General features: G+C 40.7%; 1 protein-coding gene across 1 annotated transcript in view; it reads right to left on the bottom strand.

The window, feature by feature from the left end:
- Positions 1-321: 321 nt before the first annotated feature.
- KIAA0930 (KIAA0930 ortholog) overlaps positions 322-23,668 on the bottom strand; it is an 82,577-nt gene continuing 59,230 nt past the window's right edge. The window contains exons 3-10 of the mRNA XM_075720584.1: positions 21,831-21,938; positions 20,430-20,507; positions 17,542-17,643; positions 16,972-17,112; positions 14,904-15,098; positions 12,519-12,681; positions 8,619-8,774; positions 322-5,486 (exon numbers count right to left, since the gene is read on the bottom strand). Of these exons, the coding sequence (XP_075576699.1) occupies positions 5,446-5,486; positions 8,619-8,774; positions 12,519-12,681; positions 14,904-15,098; positions 16,972-17,112; positions 17,542-17,643; positions 20,430-20,507; positions 21,831-21,938 (984 nt within the window). The 3' untranslated portion in view covers positions 322-5,445. The remainder of the gene's footprint in view (positions 5,487-8,618; positions 8,775-12,518; positions 12,682-14,903; positions 15,099-16,971; positions 17,113-17,541; positions 17,644-20,429; positions 20,508-21,830; positions 21,939-23,668) is intronic.

The raw sequence follows: 23,668 nt of genomic DNA on the forward strand, positions 1-23,668 counted from the left end.
TTTCATTTTTACAACATTGCACAAACCCATATTGAAGTTTCTCCCAAATTTATCAGGAAGAAATCATTACAGTCATCAGTCTCTCAATATTATACACTGCACAAAGCTAAATGTTAATGACTACATAATTAAGTTTAAAACAAAACACAGATCAGTTTAGAAGGGCTGGGGTTTTTTTTGTTTTTGTTTTTTAATGCTAGCGTCTAAAGGAAAAAACAAAAAGCCTTTTTAAACAAATTCAGGAGTACACTGACTTTTACATTCTTCTCCCTTATACAATGTCAAGTTGTCAGAGGCTGATCACTGAAAGATTCAGCAAGCAGAGTCAGAAGTTGGGCTTTGCTCAAAGTGAAATAAGAACAAAGAGTAAAGAGGCTAGTTTGCCTCATGACTGTCTATTTGGCAATGCTTACCATGAACGCCACAGAGCATTATTCCACCATTTACACTTGCCACCAGTAAGGAATACATTCAAACTCCAACACCACGAGGCACAGTAGAGAGAAAACACTATTAACAAAATTCGTGGTCGTTTAAGAGGTCTGTTTATTGGCTGCAGGGTCCAACACTTTCTGCACTGCTGCCATACGTAAAGTCAACTCCATTTTTGGTGCACAAAGGTTCTCCTTGCTCTTTGTTCAAAGGGCTCAGTACAGCGCCAGCATGATTTTCAACCCATCATCTTTTAATCAACACTGATGATCAATGAGGCAAAAAAAACCCAAACCATGCAACATGTGTTAGTCTGATAAAATTAGGCTGAGAATATTTATATATTTACACAGAGAACGTTCAACATTGTAACCTGCTTGCAGCCTTGTATTATCTTGACCAAGCATCCAAACAGCTACATTCTGGTGTAAAATACTCTTTTGTTTAAGGTTTGGTGTAAAAGCTACTTATTTCACAATGCCTTTAACTCGATTCTACCGCACCTATTTTTGACACAGAATTTCTACACACCAGCGCCACATACTTTCAGTCATACCTCACAAAACAAGATAAGGCATTCGCAGATATCTGACTGCTGTTATCACAAGAAAACCATTTTCCAGAGCTTTCAGCCACAACCTTAGGAGACCATGAGAGTCTTTCAACCACGAAGGACGAGTCCGTAGGAGATGGCCAGTTCTTGCGAGAACTATAAACTTGTCATTTCTTGATGCTGCTACACACAACACAGATAGAGTTGAAGACTACTTTATTAATTTCCTAAATAAAAATTTGTTCTTAAACCCCACTGGATAACAACAGGGCTTAGGCACTTTTGAAGATTTCATCTTATATCTATCTTTAATAAGGGGAAGCTTCAGACTACAAGATACAGGACAAGCAATCATCTGGAAAGGGAAAAATTAATGATTGGCAAGAAGGAGGTCAATAGTCTAGAAGTATAGACTATTTATGTGGACTTCACAGACATATAGAACCTCAGTGACCAGATGGGACTCCCTACATGAGGGTCTGTCAGAAAAAATCTCTCTGTAGAGCCAAGGACTTCACTGTTTAAGTTAGAACTTGGTGTAAGAATATACTTTGGGAAAACCATTTTACTGTGAAAAGTCACCTGTGCAAACAATTCTCTTTTCAGGAAAGCACACTGTGCCCAGAAATGGAAAACTGAGTAACAGCGATCCAGAGCCCAGCATGCTCAAGCCTTGTAAACAATGAAGACCGGGAAAATAAAAAGAGAAGGAACATGAACCCACACAAACTGGATTAGCCAAGACAGCTGAAAGATCTGTGGCATTTCTAAAAATGGCTTCGTCTTTCACAAGGAGACTTGGAACCCACCCTGTGCTGGCGGGCAGTAAGAAAATGTGTTTTCACATATGCAGTGGATTCTAAGGCAGAACAATAATCTGCTAATACAAAATAACTGATTTAAGAGCTTTCTTAAAAAACAAAGGCTTTTTACTTGTTAAATTGATAGCAGTGGAAAAACCTGATAAGGGTGAAAAGATTTACATCCTTGCGTTTGACATCTACCAATAGACACCATCTATGGACAATTCAAGTGGTAAGCCCCGATCTCCAGAGGGAGTGAACGGGCAGAAGGATGAAAGAAGTTAACGGAGTAATGAGGTATGGTGGGATTCTGTAAATGAAGCTGTTTTGCAAAGCTTCCCGAATTTCTTAACTGTGCTGCTTTCTCAAGCATCAAGATAACTAATGAAAACCACTGTGCTCCAACAGTTAAGACATCGACAGCCATACAACCATTATAGCATGCAGAACACTCCAATTCATTCCTCAGCAGTTATTTAAATGGCCAACAGAGGCTCAAAATGGTTTACAGCTTAGGAGCTACAGAATTAAAAACCCCTCCAAATTAAAAAGGTGGGAGGTTCCTATTAACATTCCCTTTTCTTTTTTGGTATAGTGCAATAGCATGCTAAGGGCCCAGCTGTGCCATCTCGACCCAAGCAAAACTTCTATCATCTTCCCTGTCAATCTGTCTATAAGATGACAATAAATTATAATTTTCAGGGTTTATTTAAAAGCAGAACAAAATGCAGAATTTCATTTCCCCCACTTGATAACAGAAAGTGGGAACGAGGGACATAAGCAGTCTAAGTTTAGAGAAGGAATAACTGAGAATCTGGCACATCTACTTGTTTCCAAAAAGCACTATTGACATTCAGTAGACTTTGTAACCTCTGTTTTCTATGGATGTCCATCCGGGCATATGTGTAGCCCTTTTCTGCTAAAAAAGGTGAGTCTTCAATGTACTTACAGCATATCCACTAGCAAGATACAAGAAATAAATTGACTTTTTTAGGACGTTTACATTGCAGCCCTTCAAAAACTAGACATCAAAATCCACCCACACACATCTAACAAAGCAGACGATACCTCCTGCATAATAGATGTGGGTTTGAACTGTACTTTCTGTAACGTTGCCTTTATACTAATGTACTAGTTTAGAATCATTCTTCAGTTGCTCTGAAATCTTATGCAGCAAGATTTGCTCAGCCTTTCAGATCACATGAAATTAAGCTACCTAAACGTAACACACGATACCGAGAAAGCATTACAAATTACTGTCAACTGAGAAGTATTCAGGCACCTACCACTCGTCTTCCAATCTGGATACATTTCCTTTTCACGTGTGTTATTCCTCTGGCTGTTTGACTGAAAGGTATCAATTGTCACTAGTAGTACAAATATTAACCCTCTCTCCCTTCCCTCCCCCAATGAATATTTAAAGGAAAACCAAGCACTGATTTGCCCACAGCCCAGCAGTATGAAAGGGCAGAATAAGGAGCATCTTGAGAGGCTTCAGCATAGGACCAGTCTTCTAGCTGGTTTCATTCTCTGCATGGGCACAGGAAGAATATTTGTACTGACTGACATTAGGCACGCTACCTAGGGATCTCAGGTAAGCACCCAGGCTGCCTAGCAAGTTCCTTGAGAGGGCACTTCAGCTGCTGATTTAGGACTCCGCCTCTTCCCCCGGCTCAGGAGGAAAGCCTAGGCACCCAAGTTACATGCCTCAGGTTAGACCGTGTGAACACCCTCACACACACACACACACACACACAGGCACAGCCGCACGCTCCCACAGAGCAAAGCTCAAAGGCTGCAATGTGAAAAGTGGCTGTGCTGGTAATGACAAAGTGAATGTTTTTCTAATGCTGTTGCAACACATTCGGAGCGAACGAAAAACCGGTCAGCCGTCCCTGTCATGCACTCATGCTGCCGGTGTTAGAAATGCCATCACTCTGCACTAAGCTGATTGCTTCCAGGCCTAGCCTCAAATGAAAAAAGACCTCCTTACCATGCTGGATTCACCATCTTGGGCTGAATGATAAAGTTAGTCTACCTTTATGCTGAAGTGGAGCTATTCCCATGGAACCTGGCCTGAGGAAAAAAGCAGAAAGTCCTATTTAGAGGTTAAGTCATCAGATGCTCTTGAGAGAGATTAACAAAGCACTTTGGGAAAGGCTGGGTACGAGGGAGACAAAGGTCCAGGCTCAGAGCGCATGCCATTTGGTAACTGGCAACAGCGTTAAGCTTAGGTGCTCAGAGTCTGAAAAGTGACAAAAATGACATCTTCGCGCTCCCTCTGTGTGTGTATTGGAGTCTCACATGCTCTAAGCGACATGCTACTCCACCCATTGCTGTGCCAGTTATGCAGTCATAAATAAACTGAAGTATTGACCGGCTCCCATATCAAGACAGTGAATCAGACTGCAGTAGTCTCAGTATTCAATCATGTAGCTTTCAAATGTCAAGGACAGCAGAGTTTTGCTATTTAGAGAAAGCTGCATTTTACCTGTAAACATAAGGCTTTTTTCCTGAGAGCTCCTGACACACAATTTTCAGACGACCTACTATGCAATTTTTAGTCACTTTTCAGAGCAGAATTACATTTCAATCTTTTGACTTTCAAGAAAACTTTCCATGATTTGGCATGTAACAGTACAGCAAAACACCACCAGGAGATGAAGAATCCAGGCAAGCTGCCTGACCATTAGTCAGCTCTCATGCCCTCCTTGGCTACAAATGCTACCCCTACGTACTCTGAAGTGCAGTGCATGCAGGAGGATGTTGGTTATTGGTAGGTTTTTAGGTTTTAGAGTCTGATTACGGCCTCCTATTTTTCCCACTTCAGACTCAAACTTGTATCGACTCAGCTAACAGAGAGAGATAAGCAGCATTAGTACTGGATATGAACCTCAGCTTTACTATAGCAGCACATTTTAGCCTTCTTTTCACTGGCTCATTTTCTTAGCCAGTTCTTGAGGATAAAAATGTTGCTGTTCTTTGGTAGATACGGAAATCTGTCAGCAGAGTTCACCTGTCCTAACACTGACACACGAACAAATAGGAATTTTTTCAGCCTCTTTTAAGCTCTGACCTGACCCGCTGCACATACCGAAATGGCAATGTATCTTTGTAGCATCTTTTTCCTTTTCCTCCCTCAGTAGGAAATTATTCTCTCATCCTTTCAATCCCCACACACACGCACGCACACGCGCTCACACACACATTAAGCCAAACCGACAAGGTAAGTGTACGGGCGAGAGTCTATGGAACGACGTTCATTAGTACATCATTATGAAATTCTCAGGTTGTTACTCTCAAAGAATATAAAGTTTAACACATTTTGTACATATTGTTGGTTTCTTAGTTATAAAGTAAACACAGTAACAAACTGTCCATAAAGCGTTGACTTGTTTTAAACACAGCCCCTTCTCGTTTTATCTTGCTGAAAGTCCTCTTCCAGTCAGAAACACTCAAGCGATGTACTGCAAGTGTGCATACGGTGTATGACAGCAGAGGAAGGAAGAAAGAGGCACTTTTGATCGGCTGGTATTCTTGGACTTCCCTTTTTCCTGCGGAGGTTTATGTTCCTGACACTAGATGGTAGTGTTAGCACAGAAAACCGCTGTGGTTAGGCACTTGGCAACAAGGCTCCAAGGCAGTGCCCGCTCTCTGCTATGTCATCAGAATTGGTTTCTGCCGCACTTCCAGGATATCTGTGCAAGGGAGAGAAACAAAGAGGTACAGCAAACTTAGGAGGCTCCTGAAAGTAGCCACAGTACCAGAAAGCATGAAGAACCAGAGATGCAATTGTGGACTGCAGCACAGTCCCCCTGTTAGGCCGCTGAAGGAATTTAAAACACAACAAGCATGAGACTTTGCCTATTAAGTCCAATTTAATTCCTCCCCAGCTGCATCCTAGTTGAGAGATGGTAAGCCACAAATGTATCCCATCGCATAGAGATGACGGCTGATCTACTAAGTATCACTGATAGTGGGATGAAGCAACATGTGTCAGAGTGGCATAATCTTCCAGAGAAACAAGTGAAAGTGCCATTACAGGAGATGCCAAGGGTTTTCCCTTTCTTGAAGGGAGAAATGCACCATCCCCAGGACCCTTAAAGAGACTTTTGACTCTGAAGATGTGGGCACAAATAATTCAACTGTTTCATCCATTCTACAGCCCAAAGTCTACATTTCTGCACTCAAAAACCACTCCTTTTGTTGGCTCCTCAGCTCCATATTGTCCAAATGTGACAGAATATGAACCTGTAAAATATCTGTCATAATCATGGGCATCTTTCCAAATGTGGACAGTAAATCCAGCATGCTGGCATGGCAGTACGTAGAAGTATCTGGAAACTGGGCTGCTATGTCCTTTTCAAGGCTGCACACAGAACAAAGAACATGGGAAAAGGGAGCACACACTTAATTAAGAGGGTGATCGCACACAGCTGCACAAAGAAGATGACATGAGTAAAAATTGACCCACAGCTCCAGAGGGCTCTACCCAGACTTGTAAAGAATGAAACACAGTGGAGTGAGTCCAGTGAAGGGCCACAAAGATGGTTAAGGGATTGGAGCATCTGACATGAGGAGAGGCTGAGAGAACTGGGACTATCTAGTATGGAGAGAAGGCTCAGAGTAAAGGAAGTCTTATCAATATGTATAAACTGCAGGCATTTTAAAATGTACTTTGATGACTATCACTAGGATTTTAATTTCTTAGTACATGCTTCCTAAACTACCCAAGGGAGATGAGCACCTTTCCCACTTCACTCTGCCCCACGTGTAATGCTCCCGCTTGCTGGAAAGCTGCCACTGGCACAAATGCATTAATTACAAAAAGGCACTAGAAACAAGCCCCATCTGATATGCCAAGCTAAAGCAAACGTGGGCAGTGAAAAAAAGCAGATTAAAATTCTGCCTTACAGCCCAGACATTTCATGTCCCGCTTCTGTGCATCTCAATATATGCACCAACTCCTGCAATTGTACGTTAAACAAATTAAGTCTCAGAAAGGATGTTCAAGCTCAAAGCAAATATTTGAGCGTGGAGGCATTTATGCCACCCACTTGAGCAAGTATTAAATGCCAGCAGGAACAATACATCCTCTGTGAACTCCAAAATGCCTCTGGTGAGAGAGTGAGTGAGCTTGGTAACTCCAGCTAACTAGCTGTCAGATTATCAACACAATTATCATAAGGAATAATTACATATTTTGCTGAAACACTGGTCAAAATCCACCCTTAATTACAGAGGATCAATTTTTACTGGAATCCGTAATTTCATCTAAATTGAAATCAATCCCTACATACAGTGAAAGGGCAAATGTAGAAACACCTCTTTGCTAAGTATAATTTCCACCTCTACCCTATCAGCTACAATTTCCTTCACTGTAGAGTAAGAGCCAGTGTACTTTTGCAACAGGCTGTGAGATCTCAGCCTGCAAATGAGAAGACTACAGCTATTACACTAGCATTGTAGAACTGATGACATTAATACCCATGTTATGCTCTCATCTCTTTTAGCAGCAGATTCACCTGTTTAACAACAGATTTCCCAACTCCTTTCCTCTTAGCTACCTTTCAGGAAAAGTCTGGAAATAACCACTGTGTAAGAGATTACACCCAGACAAGAAAAAGCAGGCACTGATCAACAGCCCACAATCCAGACAAACCTATTCAGAAGTCATCCCATCTGCTGGATAGGAAGAGAAGGAAAAAGATAAGTTCTTAGAGGAAGTAACAGTTGTAAGGATCTTCCAAGGTTAGAGACAGGACTTTACATTGCCCTGGATCATAACTTTATTCTGGTCTAGATTTTGGAGTTGACCAATAGTTTTGCCTAAGACACTGCTGTGCAGCTGGATCAAACTTTCTGCCCACAATGGTCAATAAGAAGGCATTTCAGGGCTTCACTTTGGAAGAATGAAAAGAATGGATAGCAACGCTAGTGATGTCTGCCACTGCATTTAGATGGAGGAGAGAGTCCTTAACCACTGCTACTTTCTCAATTTTCAGGCATATTGCAGGAGTCCCATGGGCACCCTCATACTGCTAGCTGTATCCTTGAAAGGCTAGCAGGCTTCCTGATGGATAGAGTTCAAAAAGAGCAGTTTTCTCTAGCCCACCTGTATTTGTAGGCAGACAAGAGTTATCTGGATGAAAATCAAAAATTCAGCACTGCCTGCAGGTTGTAAAACCCAACTTACTGTGCTATCCTAGCCCAGCTGAACAAATGCAGAGTTGGCTGTCATCAATGTAGTAATTGGCATAGCTAGACCAGCAGCATGGGGGACTCTGATCATTCATGGTAGAACACACAAACATCATTATGTCTAGTTAAAGATACCGGACACCTGACAGATCTACGGGCATCAGTGTGGGCACTCTTGATCAGTCCAAGCAACTTATATCGAAACAAAATCCAAGAGTCAAAATTGGCAAAGGAGGTCACTCCAAATTCTAGAGCTGCCTTTTTGTAACCCTCTCAGTCACAGGTCTCTGCTACAACTATTGCTGTCAGTGGATGGGCTCACAATGAGTTAGCTGTCTTACACTCATGAGATGGATGAAGTTTGAATTCTAGTATTAAAGCAACTAGTGTTCCTCTGGAAGTTTGTTACAACAATCTACCAACTCGTTTGAATCTTCACCAAGCAAAACTGGCCCAAAGCCAGAGAACAGATTGACACTATTCCACTTGTTCACACTGATTTGCTGCTACAGTACTTCCCTTACAGAGAAATACTTGATCCTCTATCTTAACAGCAAAATCCCACAACACAGAAGGCTGTCTTTGAATCAATGACTCCCTGTTTATGCATAATACACATTAAAATTCACCTGTTAAAATTCGATGCAATGGCAAAGTGATGTAAGTTAAGTGTGCATAGAGTAGAAAGTTTTCATCTGTTCTGTTCAGCTTCAGCCATGAGCCCACCAGAGACCGTCCTGTTCCAGATAAGGACCGCGACCTCAGATTTGTCGCATTGTGCAGATCTGTAAAGGTAGAAGACAGCAAGCTTAAAGTGATTGCACTTTCTGCATTTTATTGGAAGACCCAATGAAAGCTTCTGAAAGTAAAAAAAAAAACAACCCTAGTATTCATTGTCTAGAGAGCAATCACATGCAGGACACTTATTACATTTTTTTTTTTTTTTAAATTACTCAGATCTTGCCCAGCACAAAATTCACCATTTACATTGAAATTAATTAATTATGTCAGCAGCTGGCAGCAGTAGTAAACCATTACCCACTAACAGACCAGCCAAGAGAGGGAACTGTGCTACCACAATGCACAGGCAGAATCCTACCCCAGCCTTCCCTCATATACAAAATAATAGAATATCCCTACAATTAAGTAGTTACTCATGCAGAAATTCACAAGTGTAACAGAAGGAAAAATTGTATCTTATGAAGAAAACTGACATCTACAAGACAGGGGGAGAGTCAGTGTTAGTAAGCCAGTTTACTGCAAATTTCCTTGCATCCTCCAAGCCAAAGCTGGGACCCTTCAGCAGTGCCATTCTTCCCATAATTAGTTTAGAGGTCCACAAATAACTTTTAAAACAAAAGGATGCTGAATCCACTGTAGGCTAGAGGTGTTTTTTACAGCTGCAGGTCTCTCCCACAGCCAGGAATGCACATACCATATATTTTGAGTGTTTCTAAACTTTCCCACCATTCCCCTGTAAAACTCAGCCCCGTCCCACAGTGCTAAAAGCAGATGTTGAAGTGAACACAACAATTCTGATCCAGAGCAACCCAAGCTCTGGGACTCGTTTGTTTAAAAGCAGGTCCTGATCCACAGAAACAGGCCCTAGCAAAGGAAAAAATACATAGTGGCAGCTACTCTAGCAAGATGCATGACAATGTGGGAGGGGGGAAGAAAAAAGAGAAAAAAAAAAAAAGAATCTGCATCTTGTTTTCCCTCCTTCCCTGTAAATGTGTACAGCCAAGCAGTCTATTCCCTCTCCCCACACGTTACCACTATGCCAACAGCACTGTGGTTATCAGGTCAGAAGGACCTGACTCCAGTAGCCGGAATAAGTAGAATTCTTCTGCTGTGTCATGCTTGCACACAGCAAAAGCAAGTGAAGCAGGCGCTCGTGTACTGGCCAGACGAAGGACATTGCTGATCTTTAGACAAGCAAGTTATCCTCCACCCACAAGGCCAAGATGCCCCAGAATAACTGCTTCTACAAAACCCCATCACTAGGTGAACCTGGACAGGCTGGACCGATGGGCCGAGGCCAACTGAGGTTCAACAAGGGCAAGTGTCGGGTCCTGCACTTGGGTCACAACAACCCCATGCAACGCTACAGGCTTGGGGAAGAGCGGCTGGAAAGCTGCCTGGCTGAAAAGGGCCTGGGGTGCTGGCTGACAGCTGGCTGAACATGAGCCAGCAGTGTGCCCAGGTGGCCAAGAAGGCCAACAGCATCCTGGCTTGGATCAGGAATAGTGTGGCCAGCAGGAGCAGGGAGGTGATTGTTCCCCTGTACTCAGCACTGGTGAGGCAGCACCTCAAATACTGTGTCCAGTTTTGGGCCCCTCAATACAAGAAAGACATTGAGGTGCTGGAGCGTGTCCAGAGAAGGGCAATGAAGCTGGTGAAGGGTCTGGAGCACAGGCCTTATGAGGGGCAGCTGAAGGAACTGGGGTTGTTTAGCCTGGAGAAGAGGAGGCTGAGGGGAGACCTTAGTGCTCTCTACAACTCCCTGAAAGGAGGCTGTAGTGAGGTGGGTGTTGGTCTCTTCTCCCAAGTAGCTAGCAATAGGATGAGAGGAAATGGGCTCAAGCTGCATCAGGGGAGGTTTAGGTTGGATATTAGGAAAAATTTGTTTACGGAAAGGGTAGTCAAGCATTGGAACAGGCTGCCCAGAGAGGTGGTGGAGTCACCATCCCTGGAAGTGTTCAAAAAATGGGTAGATGTGGCACTTTGGGACATGGTTTAGTGGACATGGTGGTGTTGGGTTGATGGTTGGACTGATGATCTTGGAGGTCCTTTCCAATCTTAATGATTCCTAGTTTTTACTTTCATTAAAAAATAATCCAGCCACCAAGCCAGGAAACATGAAATTGCTACTCTACCCTTAATTGGTTTAGTGATGGACTTGGTAATGTTAGGTTAATGGTTGGACTGGATGATCTTAAAGGCCTTTTCCAACCTAAACAATTCTATGATTCTATGAACTGAAGTTAGCTTTCCCACTCTGAAATGAGAATTTCACCACTGCAGCTCCTGAGCGAACACTGGTAGGATACTCAGGTTTCTGAACTTTGTAAAGAAATCTCATTTTAGTTACTTCTCCTTGTAGAAATCTCATCTTTGAATAAATTAAACTTCCTAGTATAAGCTGGTAAAATATTCCTCTATTTATTTTTAGGACCAGGAACAATAAGGTCAAAAGATTTATAACTAAGTGAAACCACTCTCCTCGGTATTCTATGTGTGTGCTATAAAATGTCTGGAACACCAGGACTAGTGCACCTCCATAAATATATTAGAAAGAAAAGAAAATGAAAATAAGAAGAACGTTCATCATTATGATTACTTACCAGGCCCTGCAAAACAATACTGAGAAGTCACAACCACCACCTACGAAGGCTGCTGGATAAATGCTTTGAACTCCATTCTATCCTGTGCACCCTCCAGGAGAAAGATACCAAAAGCAGGACTCCATCTGGGAAAGCAGACCTCTCCCCACACTATGCAGTAATTGACCCAAGCCCTACCCTTTGCCTAGCAAAACATGCTAAAACACATCTAATTTGAAATAATAGATGTTTTGACTAGGCAGATTAAGGAAAAAGAGATGAGGAAAGGTTTCTATTGTTGGAACCCTAAATTAGTTACAACCAGTTTAAGTTGCACAGAATTTGAATTAAATACTATCACTTAAGCTTGTTTTTTAATGTGCAATTCCTCATTAGCTAAGCTGATCCAGTACCGCTGATGGGTAATACCTTCGCTACTACAAACAGAACTTGTCATCCAGAAATTACCTTTGTGTTTATCTATTAGCATGCCAACAGATAGTTAGGTTTTTTGGCTTTTCTACTGAATTGTTTTTAAACATATGAAAAGCAGTTTGGACTTCAACATTTGTGAGTTTCCTGCCTAATAAAACTGTGATGTAACTGGATTTATACACTGTATTCTGAATCAGACTCAAGACTCAATTTTTTTATCTTGTTGGTTGTTTAATATTGAGTAACTAGAATTCAAAGGAACAGTTCCGTAAGGCATTAAACCATTATATATATATATAAAAAAAACCCCATTAGGTTTTATTTTTAGAGAGTTCAGAACTAATCCAAAGGCAGTTGAAGTAAATGCCTTTTCACCAACTTTAACCGACTCTGAATCTAATCAGGGAATTCAGAGAACTTGTCCTTGAGAGCATGCTCTACCCCACTACACTGTGGTATCTGGAAGAGTGCCACCTGACAATGTGGTATCTGTGAAAGGGGGAGGATCTTTCCTGCTCAAGTTTCTCTCAAATGTGTCTATAAAAGGGAGAGAGAAGTTTTGAACATATGTAGGATTTGTTGGTGTCCAGCCTTCAAAAAGATGCTAAGCCTGTGAATAACCCCATTTTCAGACTGGCACTGGCATTAGACTTTCTGTGGAGCTAGGTTTTTCACACTGCAAACCTTTTGGAAAATCCAGCACTGGGATCCCTTTCCATAGCTCTGTGCTCTCTCCGGACAAGTCTGTTTAGCTGATACTACTTCTCTCACCTCCACCATCATCATCTCTGAAGAACTCCTCGCTGTCATTTGCTGAGTGGGATTTTTTCATCTCAGCAATTCGATTTCGGGGCACTTTTCTCTTGAGGGATGGGGAGAAAAAGGATGGGCGATTGTTGCGTTCTGGGGTTGGCGGTGTGCTGAAAGAAGTGACCTGAAAGAGAAAAAGAAGAAATGCTAGAGAAAGTTTTGTTTAAAAAGTTCTGTGCTTCTAGTAAGAAATAATCAGTCTCAAATATGTGCCACGAGGCAAGTCACGTGTAAAAATCAGAATCATGACTAGTATCTAGCTGTAAGTTTTATCAGAGTGGCCAGAGAATGTCAACTGAACAGTTCTCGGCTTCAAGATTCTCATCAAGATGAAAATACTTTGATATATCATCACCCTCACCTGTTACGTGAATAATGAAAAACCTCTCTCCTCAGCTGATCACTTTTAACAAGGATTTATAGTCATAAAGAAACAAAATACAGATTAATAATTTAGGCACCAAGAATGTCAATCTTATTTTTGCACGTTGAAATTCAGAAGACTTAATAGGCTAACAATGTATTGTTCTGGACATACTACAATTGTACATCTTCATTTCTTTAGCAAACACAAGGCAGTAGTTTCCCTGCCACATGGGATTACTGTGAAACGTCATGGTGTCTGTGAAGCAGGGTTACATGGCAATTACTTAACCCAAGATGCTGATGCAAAAGTGAAGTCAACGTACAATTATATTTATATCATATTTCAATATGGGATGGGGAAAAACAAGTTGAGAGGCCCCTGATGATTTGGTTAGTCTAAGTGATGACAAATACAAGGATATAATTGTCTATGGTGAAACACGTTAGGGATGAAACTACAGAGACACCCATCCTTCTTGCATAAAGCACAATTATAGTCAACCATATCTATTTCAGAAAGAATTGAAATGCAGTGCTTATGTATTGTTTTTGCTAGTAATATTTTAATAGTTTCATTTCAAATGAAAAAAAAAATATGGATAACTACTTTGCTAAAGGAGATGAGCAACTTCTATCTCTCATTCTTCACAAAGTTAATTTAATAATCCCATAACTCTTCCTGAGATGAGATCTGATATTCCTCCCATCTGTCCATACAAATAAGGAGGGAGGTGACATGTGAGTGAGGATGACAGACAAGCCAGGTTGGTGTTACACTGCATTAACACTCTATGTCATCCCTCTATCATTAATGTAAAAAAAACAAACCAAACCAAAACAAACCCCAACCAAAACCCAAAACCAGAAGCATTCTGCCACCCAACTGATCCTCTCTTTAGTGCACTTGGTCTCTAATTTGTGCTTGTCTCTATTTTTAATTCTGAAGCCATTTCATATCACACCTGGAGGGAAATCCAGAAACAGACAAATCACCATTAAAACCATTAGCAAAAAGCAACGATAATATACTATCACATGTATTTTGTCATTTTCCAATTGACACTGGAAGTCTTGGAGCCAAAAGATCAGGAAGACCCTCTAGGCCTGGTTTCTCCAGGCTGTATCTCTATTGTAGAGAGCAGGCACATCCAGTTAACAAGCTCTGTGCTGGCAGCTCATTTCACCTTTCAGGAAGCCACAAACACAAATCACACAGCTTGCATGGAGACCTTTAGAAGCAGTCCTGCAGACCTTTGAACTACACAGATTAGCTATGCTACCCAGGAAACCAGACTAGAATCCCTCAGGAACTTCCCAGCCCAGGTCAGGACACATCTGTGCAGGTATTTTGAAGACATGTTGCTTAATCCCCATTAACTAGGTAAAATGCCCTAATGGAAAACAAGGCTTAGGACTGAATAATGGCCAAATAGCATCTGTGGACTGATTCTATTGGTATTTTACTGCACTTTCATTAAAATTAAGCATATACATAAATAAGGTACTGCATCTAGATCCGTAATCTTTGCTTTAGTATTATACAGGCTTCATATTGGCAGCATTCATCAGTGACACAATCTCCTAACGGTACCATTTCCTGTGAGGTTTAGCAAGCAACCTACACAACAATACATATTCTACGCTTCTAGGTAAATCCCATCTTGTACAGAAATGGAGTCTATTAATTTTCATAGAAAACAGGCAGAATCATCATTTTCCCTGGCATCAACATTGGTGTTGTTTCAACAAAACATTCCTGCAGAAGTATGAATCATACAGTTATCTCTGTATTCAGCATGTGCTCACGGGAAACTGTGCTAAAAATCCATCTGCATATACTGAGTATGTTCAAAATATGCACAAGCAAACCCAAGTTCAGAACACTGATGTGAGTTAATCCCAGCTTCAGTCGGTCTACTGGCTTTGGAACAAAACATGTTCATGCTTAACCTTAAGTCAGTATTTGTATCTGCTACTTACTCTCTCATGCACTGGGGAGTCTGGATTTGAATCTTCTTCTGTCCCATACGGTGAAGTGTCACCAGTAGAAACTCTACTCACTGCCATCTCCGCATGTCCTTTCCCTTGTGGCCCTTTCATTCGGACAAACTCCATGTTGTTATATTTATAAAAGCCAAAAGACATTCTTTGAGCCATCTTAGCTGCAACACTCACCTACAATGCATCAAGACAGGAGAGAAAACCATGTAATATCATCTCCATGTTTCAAAAAAATAACATTCTCTGAAAGCAGTTATGGAAGTCAAAAACATAGTGGATAATGATCATTATCTTGATTCTTAAGAAGCATTTTAAGCCACAGTCTGAAGTGATGTCCAAAAGGGAAGTACATACAAAACCAGAGGCTCAGAGAATCAATTCTTTCAGCTATCCAAAAGGCAGAGTTAACCAATGGTACACTGAGATAAAACAAAAGACTTTTATCCAGACCCACACAACGTGGCACACCAGAGCACAAGCAGGCACGGGTGTCCCTGCACAACTCAACGCAGCCTGTGCAGGGACACTCATTTAAGTCCAAAAAGCAATAGACACACACACGAGATGCTTCAAACTAGCAAAGCGCACTGCACAATTCTGTCACTACTTTGTGGCAAGTCAATTTGGACATTCGTGTGTCCACACTGTCAAGGCCAAAGCATAAAGAACCAGCACCCATGCTCAACTGACCTGCATTGCATTGCTCACTGCAAAACCCTGATAGCTTGTGAACCCTCTCAACAGAAGGGCTCGGTTTCCAGTTAACACAACTGAACTGAAAACTGAACTGAGAACTGAAAAAAGGAACAGACCAATATGAAAACAGTCAAGGTATTGCCAAGTGAAATACGTAGGACTTATCCATAATTTTAAAGTGGTTTATCACAACTTTCAGCAGTTTATCGCCTGAAAGGGCCAAGATGCTTATCATGTAACACAACTCGTACTGAGAATTAATGCAAACGCAACTGAAATCAAGTAACCTTCAAAAGCATGGAGAGATTGCTTCTGTCCTGTTAAAAGAATGGTCAAATTTAAAGTTTTGCCTTCGGCCATAATTGAGTATTTGAAGAGCTAACAATTTTATTTCATCTAACAAAGCAATGTAAAGTAGCTGTGTGGTCAAAAAGGACATTCCTAGGCTATGAGGTAACTTTACCACATCAAATCTTGTCTTTCCACTGCAGGGCTTTCTTCTTACATTGTCTTTAGTGGTTCGGCATTCTCCCATGTATTTTAATAACCCACCTGCTGATTGCATGAGGCCATAAGATGATGGTGGGTCAGAGAAACAATTTCAGTTTCATGTTCTCTCAAAAAGCTGCTGGAAGAGTATAACTACTCACATTTAAAACGGGGAGATGGGAAATTATTCAGGACCTCTCCTGACAAGGGTAGGAACAAAGGGAAATGAAGTTTACAGTCACAGTAGATATTGTGGGGATTTTTTGTTTGTTTTTTTAAAATCTTTCAGCACTGTTTTCATAACAAACTGTTTGAGAAGGTTATTGGCTCTTGCACTCTCTTTACTTCAGTACTAAGTACTGAATTTGAACGTGAAAGTGTTGGCATTTCATGTTTCTGAAGGAAAGCAAAGAAAGCTTCTTTCTGTGGCATTGAAACTACAGTGGTCTTTTGAAAATAGCCATGAGCACAAAACACATTAAGAAAAACATGTTTTACATATAGCAAGGTAGTTATCAGCGTTTAAGGTCTCCCTGCAAAATATGCCTTCTCTGAATTAACTAGAAATATCTATGACCTTTCAAGAAAATGACAGAACTGCTATTCAGATCCATTCCTGTGTCGCACTCTTGACTACTTATCAACTTCCCTCCTTTTGGCAAACACCAGAGTAATATATCCTGATCTGAATACTCTCAGCTGTCTGAGCCAAAAGCATTAGCTTTCAGGTAACTTTCAAAGCCAAAAAAGACAGACTACGATGCAGATGATCTAACAGGACAAAAGGTAACAGCCTCAGCAGCAAAGAAAAACTGTGGTCAGAGTATCATTGTTGCAAAGGACTTTTTCAGAAGCACCTTACCCTGTTGTCATAGACCTTCTTGAGTGCTTCATAGCGGATGGACCCCTGAAAAATCACCCCTTGGAAGGTGTTGCTTTTGTCACTGACCACCAGCTCCACACAGACCATTTCTCCTTCTCCCACAGTCATGTCACTGAAAACCTGCCAAATATGCGAGATGAAACACTTCAAGGCAAACTGCAGCTGTTAAAGTTCAAATATATTCAGATTCCCGTGATTCTCCTTAGGCCCAAGGCAGCTTCAGTGTAAATGGCAGAAAGCAAGAGAGCTGTATGCTCCACCACAGCCTTCAAAAAAACAGACTTCAGGCAGTGCATGCTGCAAATCATGTGTTGAGGTAAGCAGCTCTCACATCAGCCTGTCTTGCTTTAGCCCATCGTAAAGACGGATGCCAAAATCCAGGTTTAAGCTCAGATTTCAAACATTAAAAAGGAAGGTCAAATAAAATAAAAACTACTGGAAGATAACCCTCAATTAGCCAACAACATTTGTTCAAAAGGTACCAGAAAACAGGTAATCAGGACATAAGACTAGAATAGGACAAAACTGCCGCTACAATAAGGAACTCACCTCTTCAAAACTGTCAATCATGAAGAATATGTTGGGGTAGCTGATCTTTGACTCCTCTCCTTTACTGTCCATTGGGTGTTTGCTAGGAGATGCAAACACTTGCTGAGAAAGATATGGAGAAAAAATACATCTTCTCAGTTAAATGCACTCTGGAATGGACACACTGAATACAAGGCAAGCAATACCAAAACACTACAGTCCAACACTGCTCAGTCAGCCAACATTTGCACTTACGCTAGAGATGCTGGATGTCCTGCAGGCAAAGCAGAGCTGTTTTCTGACTACAGCCTGTTTTGCAATAATGACAACACTTGTGAAATCCTTGAGTTTTCACATGCAAGTTATCAAATACTAGTTGCTCCACAGTAGATGTCCCTGTGTGTACCTGACCTCTCACCATCCTATGGTACAGCTAAGGTATCCTCCTTTTCATTAACAGGGAAAACCACCTTGAGCTGCCTTTAAGTTACTGCAATGTGCTGCAAAGTAAAAGCACACTCAGCAAGAAAGTTACTGTGGAGTAGCTGACCTAACACTATTTGCTTGTACAGTTAATTTCATTGTTATTGTTTGCTTAATACCACAGTAAGACCAACATCACTCAGTAATGGGAAGCATGGCCCTCAGGAGGACAAGCAGTTGATTTCTTATCCTCATCTTCTGCTTCTGTTGCTTTCTCTATCCACTGTGCTTCCTCTTGCTTGTTCCTCCCTCTGAAGCAGTTCCTGAACTCTGTTGGTCACTTCACTCCTCAAAACAACCTATGTTTAAATAGCTAAAGGCTTTAGATTTTATCATTCCAACAAGATTAAAAAGCAGGTAAAGAGGGAGAAGAATTCATACCAAGTAACTTGCTTTGCTTCCACCTCTGTTTACAAAGCAAGCTTTGAATTAAAGAAACCTGTCAAATCTTAGCCCACTCTGAATGTGTTGAAAGCTCCGAATCTGCCCAGATTGTCAGGCTTGTAATACTCTTGCTACAAACCATTCAACACACAACATGACTAAGGGTAGGATATTAGATATTCATGAGAGGGTTGGTTTTCCTTATTTGTACTTATGAAGCCTACATGCACATTTAAATACAGATTACTAAAAAGAAAGGTTGCTTCATGACAAGAAACAGCATTAGAAAGCAACAAGACTCCTCAGAGATGACACTTGCACCAATGCCTGAAACAGGGACATCTTCCAGGCATCCTTGTTCTCATGCTATCCAATGTAAAGCAAAAAAAACCCCACAAACTCATCTCCAGTCAGACACACCTGAGGAAAATACAGTTTGTCGAGATCTTATTGTCAAGCCAGCAGAGAATCAATGTAGTCTGCAAAATAATTTAGGGGAACGTCAGACTTTTTTACCCTGGTTTCATGCCTTAGGTACTCTACTGGTACAAACACAATAGCTTTGTTATAGGTCTGGAGTAGCACAGCAAGTCCTGTGCCTGAATAGGGCTTCTACTTATTCAACATCTGGCTGCACACTGACAGGATAATGTACGCTTTCTATAGCAAGAACCATCAGAGCAGTAATATAGATCCAAAAAAGTTGGCTTTTGTTCATTGAAAACTAAGACCCTCAGTGGTGTATGTTACAATGAAATGCCGAACTGCAAATATGCTTTCCACAGTATACAGAATTGCCTTTTCTCTCTCCATAGAGCAACTTCATGATGTTGAAACATTACTAGTATGTACTGGTAAGTTTTAATGTGTACTGAGTTTCTCCCACAAAAAGGGAGACAAAGAAAAATTTATAAGCAGTCCCACAGTATGAGCCTCTAGAAATGAGGAACAGAAAACCTCCTCCTTATTCTGTATGCTGCTCACATGCAGTGAGGGCAGGTCCCTCATCTTCATCTTCCCAGTTTTCAAATCTGCAAGTAATATTTACAGATTTTTCTCAAAAGAATTTTGCAGAAGTTAACTGGGGGTGAAATTTGGACAAGTAAACAGTTGAAAAAGCAATGAGAAAGAAAAGGCTTACTTCAGTGGTGTAATGTGGCAACAGCACCACAAGAAGGGAATTGCGCACCTAACGCAAATTACAAGTACAATAATCAGTGTTGCTAGTTTCGTTTGCAAGCAAAGCAACAATTCGTTTAAAATGGTAAAACAAAATTAGAGGATTAAAGAGCATTGGTTTATTTTAGGAAAGGCCATGCAAGCAGCTGAATGAACTAAAGGAATGGAAATGCCTAGGAGAAACAGCCTTTTAAAGGCAACAGGAGCCTTTTAAAGAAGAATTTTTCCCAACTAGGAGTTGTTGCAAGATCTGCTGGCAACCGAGTGAAGAAGTCTGGGGTTTCTTGTTCCTATCCCCTCCATGCTTACTATTCAGTCTCCTCCACTATGCTAAACCCTGGATTAACTGTATGCTGCACACAAGCAAGTAATAAAAGCCTTTGGTGTGGAGATGGAAGGAACGAGCAGTTTAAGGGAGGAAACAAGTATCTCATAAACCAATAAAAAGATAAACTGGTAATCAGTTAATTGTCTACCACTTAATAGCCTTACATTACAGACTTTCCCTGAAGGCTTCTCATAACTCAAGTCTCAATTTCAGGTTTACCCTCAGATTGGTTAACAGTTGGGCATACTTCCCCCCAGCAACCCCCTCCCGCAAAAATCCAGTAGGCAAAGATATAAATCTTGAAAGCATGCACAAGTCTTTACAATTTTTTGAGAGGGGCTATAAAAGACATTTAGATCTCACATTTAGATGACTGGCAGGAAATGTCACTTAGACAAGGACTTGAGATGCTTCACAAGGATGCATCTGTCAGAGCACAGCCTGAGAACCCCTGCCCTGGTTTTGATACAGTTTTTAGGACTAGGTAATACTGGATGGCAACCTCTTATCCACAGTCATAACAGGGTAATCTCACCTGAGATTTCTTTTTGTGAATGTGAATATCTCCTCCATCAGAGCGTGTGCACACAGCACATGTCACCACATAATCCAGCTAAAATAGGGAACCGGATAGAGAAATAAAGGTTTGGAGTTAGAAAAACAAAACATTCATATGCATGAAGCAGAACACATTCTGTCTTTTTTTTTTTTTTTTAGCTGTCTGGCTAAAAAGTAAGACGATTTGGTATTGCTGTTTTCTTTATTCTCTTTACTATACTGAAACTCCTACAATTTGCAAGCCTGTGTTTGTTTATTAACTCAGTGATACTGAAATCTTTTGCACAGATGCTTGTTGAGGTGCACAACCTATGGGTAAAGAAACTCCTGTGAATATTGTTTAATGCTAGCTTACTGGTCAGCTGGGGGAATAAGCACAACACACACATAAGCATACTTTAAGGTAGAAATGGAAAAGATACTCTCCCTTTGAAAAGGGAAAACCAGAAACACTAATGAACACAAGCAACACATTAGAGACGTCAGAAACCATTTACGTAGCCTGCCAAACAACCTGAAAAAACTTGCAAGGAGCAAGCGTGATAGCTCGGGACAGCAATGCCCAGCTGTAATAGCATGTCTAAATTCTGACTGTAGCAAACAGATTCTGGTTTTATTCAGTACCAAATAAAGGCAGAGACTGGTCTCTGCAGAGAAGTTCTGCAATGAGACTTTTGGGAGGAAGGAGAGAGAATGAAAACAATTTATTTTCCAGGATGTGTGCAATGAGCCAGCAGTCTCTCATTCCAAGATCATAATCAACAAAACTTTTAAGGGATCTCAAATTACTGTAGTAACATTCAGCTTCCCTAAGCACCAAAGTAACACATGCAATAACTAAACAACTAAATAACCTATAAGTTAATTAAAGAAATAATTTGTGCTAGCTTCATGTTTCTACCACCAAAAAAAAGTTTTATTAAAGTTCTGATGTTAAGAGCAGCAAACCCAGTGTAATACATAACACTTTTACTGCATTTCCACTTAGCAGTTCCCTCTCTTAGCTGCACCGGTATTGTGAACTCTAACGAAATGTGGCTTGTCTACCAGTCTCGTTCACTCTCAAAAACTATTAAACTTGCAATGCCTTCAATTTTGCAAAACTTTGTTACAGAGCATAAAATTCAGCCCAGCTTCACTGGATATATTTAAAGTTTTTTGAGGAAAGCTATTAGGACTCTACTGAAAAATAATAAACAACTCAGTTTACGTTAATTTAGACTCTGAAAGGCAAAACTGAAACCATGTTTTCTTTCTGTCCTCCATAAGTGGTCAAATCAAGCTCCCAATCTAGGGAGGAAAGGGGACAGATCAAAGCCTTCCCTGAAACCTCTCTAGCATAAACAGCCCATGAAAATTAGATAAGCATCACTGTTACCTTCTGCAGAATGAGGTTCAAGTAGACACTCTCTTCCCAGTCAATGTCAGGGTCTCCCAGGCCAGGAAGCTTCTTAGAATCTCTCCGGTAAACTTCAACTTCAACCTGCTAAGAAAATATCACATGTCCTTGAAAAATATTACCTAAAGGTACCTAACTGCATACATAAAGCTGACACCAGAGGCTGCACGTTGTGTAGCTTCCTGCTGTATTTTTCTGTCAGGATCGGATTTTGTTGACCGTGGAAGGTCAGCCCTCGTGGAAGGCTTTGCATGGAAGTGAAGCTTGGGGGACAGGGGATGTGAAGGAGAACAGGTGAGAAAGGCAGGTCTGCGCAGGGGAATCTCAGTTTTGGACAGTAGCTTCATTTATTCCTTATGATGCGTGTGTTTTAACAAAAATGAAATAAATAAAATTTGCCATTCACACATGTATATACTTCTCTTAACACAATCCCTTCGAATGAAACATGTCACCAGGCTAATGCTCAACATCGTCTAGCTGGTAGCTGTTGCTTGTTCCCAGGTGCGGTGGGAGACTCTGGGAAGAAGCTGTTCACTAATTAACGCCTCACAGGGGACATTTTTGATAACCCCTCTTCTAAATGTTTCACACTGACAGTACCGACTGGACCTAACTACATGTCAGATTTTCAGTGTACTAAAAACAAGCAAACGAAAAATCCCAAATAATCCCAGAAAGCAGAAACAACTCTACCAATGCTAACATAGTGAAGCAACTGAGATAAATATAAAACTTGACTTGATGTAGTACACAGAGTTAAACAGTAATTTGACACTTTACCAAAAAATCTGCAGCACAGCTTAATCTCTGAACTGGTGTGTAACACAAAACAGAGAGACAAGTTGCACACTTAACAGATGTCAAAGCCATGTGCTACCTTGACAGAATACCTGGAAAGCATTTGTTTTCTCTTTGTCAAGTATCTTTTTTTGTTAACACAGTAACATACTTTAACAGATGTTTAAGAAATATCTGAAACATTGTGACCAGTTGACATCACTGCAAACAGGGCAATTCATAAACTTTTTTTTGCTTTGATTGAGGCAGAGAAAGAAGGGTAGAGCTGATTCGTTAGATAACAGATTGTGATAAAAGTCAAAATATGTAAATGAAATCAAAAAGACTAAGATTAAGCCCTATAGTAAATGTGTATTGATTTCAACTCATCTGGGAAGCATAAAGCTTAAAGACCAAAATATAGTGAAGAAGAGTGAAACAGTACAATATTTCAGGGTTGACACCATCATCAGATTAACATGAAAACCGAATGCACTGTTTTCTATCTTTTTTTTTTTTTTTACTTACAAATATCTTTTAAAAACGCCTATAGACTCACATATCATCATTCCTTTGTTTTGTTTTCATTTCTTCTAAAGCTCCTAACCATGAATTTTTCTATTTTTCTATTGGCAATATAATCACACAAACTAATGAGAGTTACTGTAACAAACTAAGACGTGAGCAGCTGAGGGAAATAATCTAATTTAAATTAATCTCCAAATAAACAAAGGTGGCATTTGCACTTTTGTGCCTAAAAGCACAGACACATCACATTTGCAAGATTCCAGAAATACCTTGTGAAACAAAAGCCATCCCATCTCTGAAGGAAAGACAGAGTGAGAGACCAGGGTGAAGGCAGGACTGAGTAGTGGCAGGGTAAAACTCCAGCTCTAACTAATGCCAGGGTAAGTGAGACCAAGTGCTCTGCATTCACCGCCTCAGTCTCTTCTGCCTCCATATCTGTGGAGCCTTTATTTTAATCCAGGCAGAGCTTAATCATCTCTTAACGATAAAGTTTAAACCTCCCTTTGCAA

This window comes from Pelecanus crispus, chromosome 1 (assembly GCF_030463565.1).
Source record: "Pelecanus crispus isolate bPelCri1 chromosome 1, bPelCri1.pri, whole genome shotgun sequence".
NCBI classification, from domain to species: Eukaryota; Metazoa; Chordata; class Aves; order Pelecaniformes; family Pelecanidae; genus Pelecanus; species Pelecanus crispus.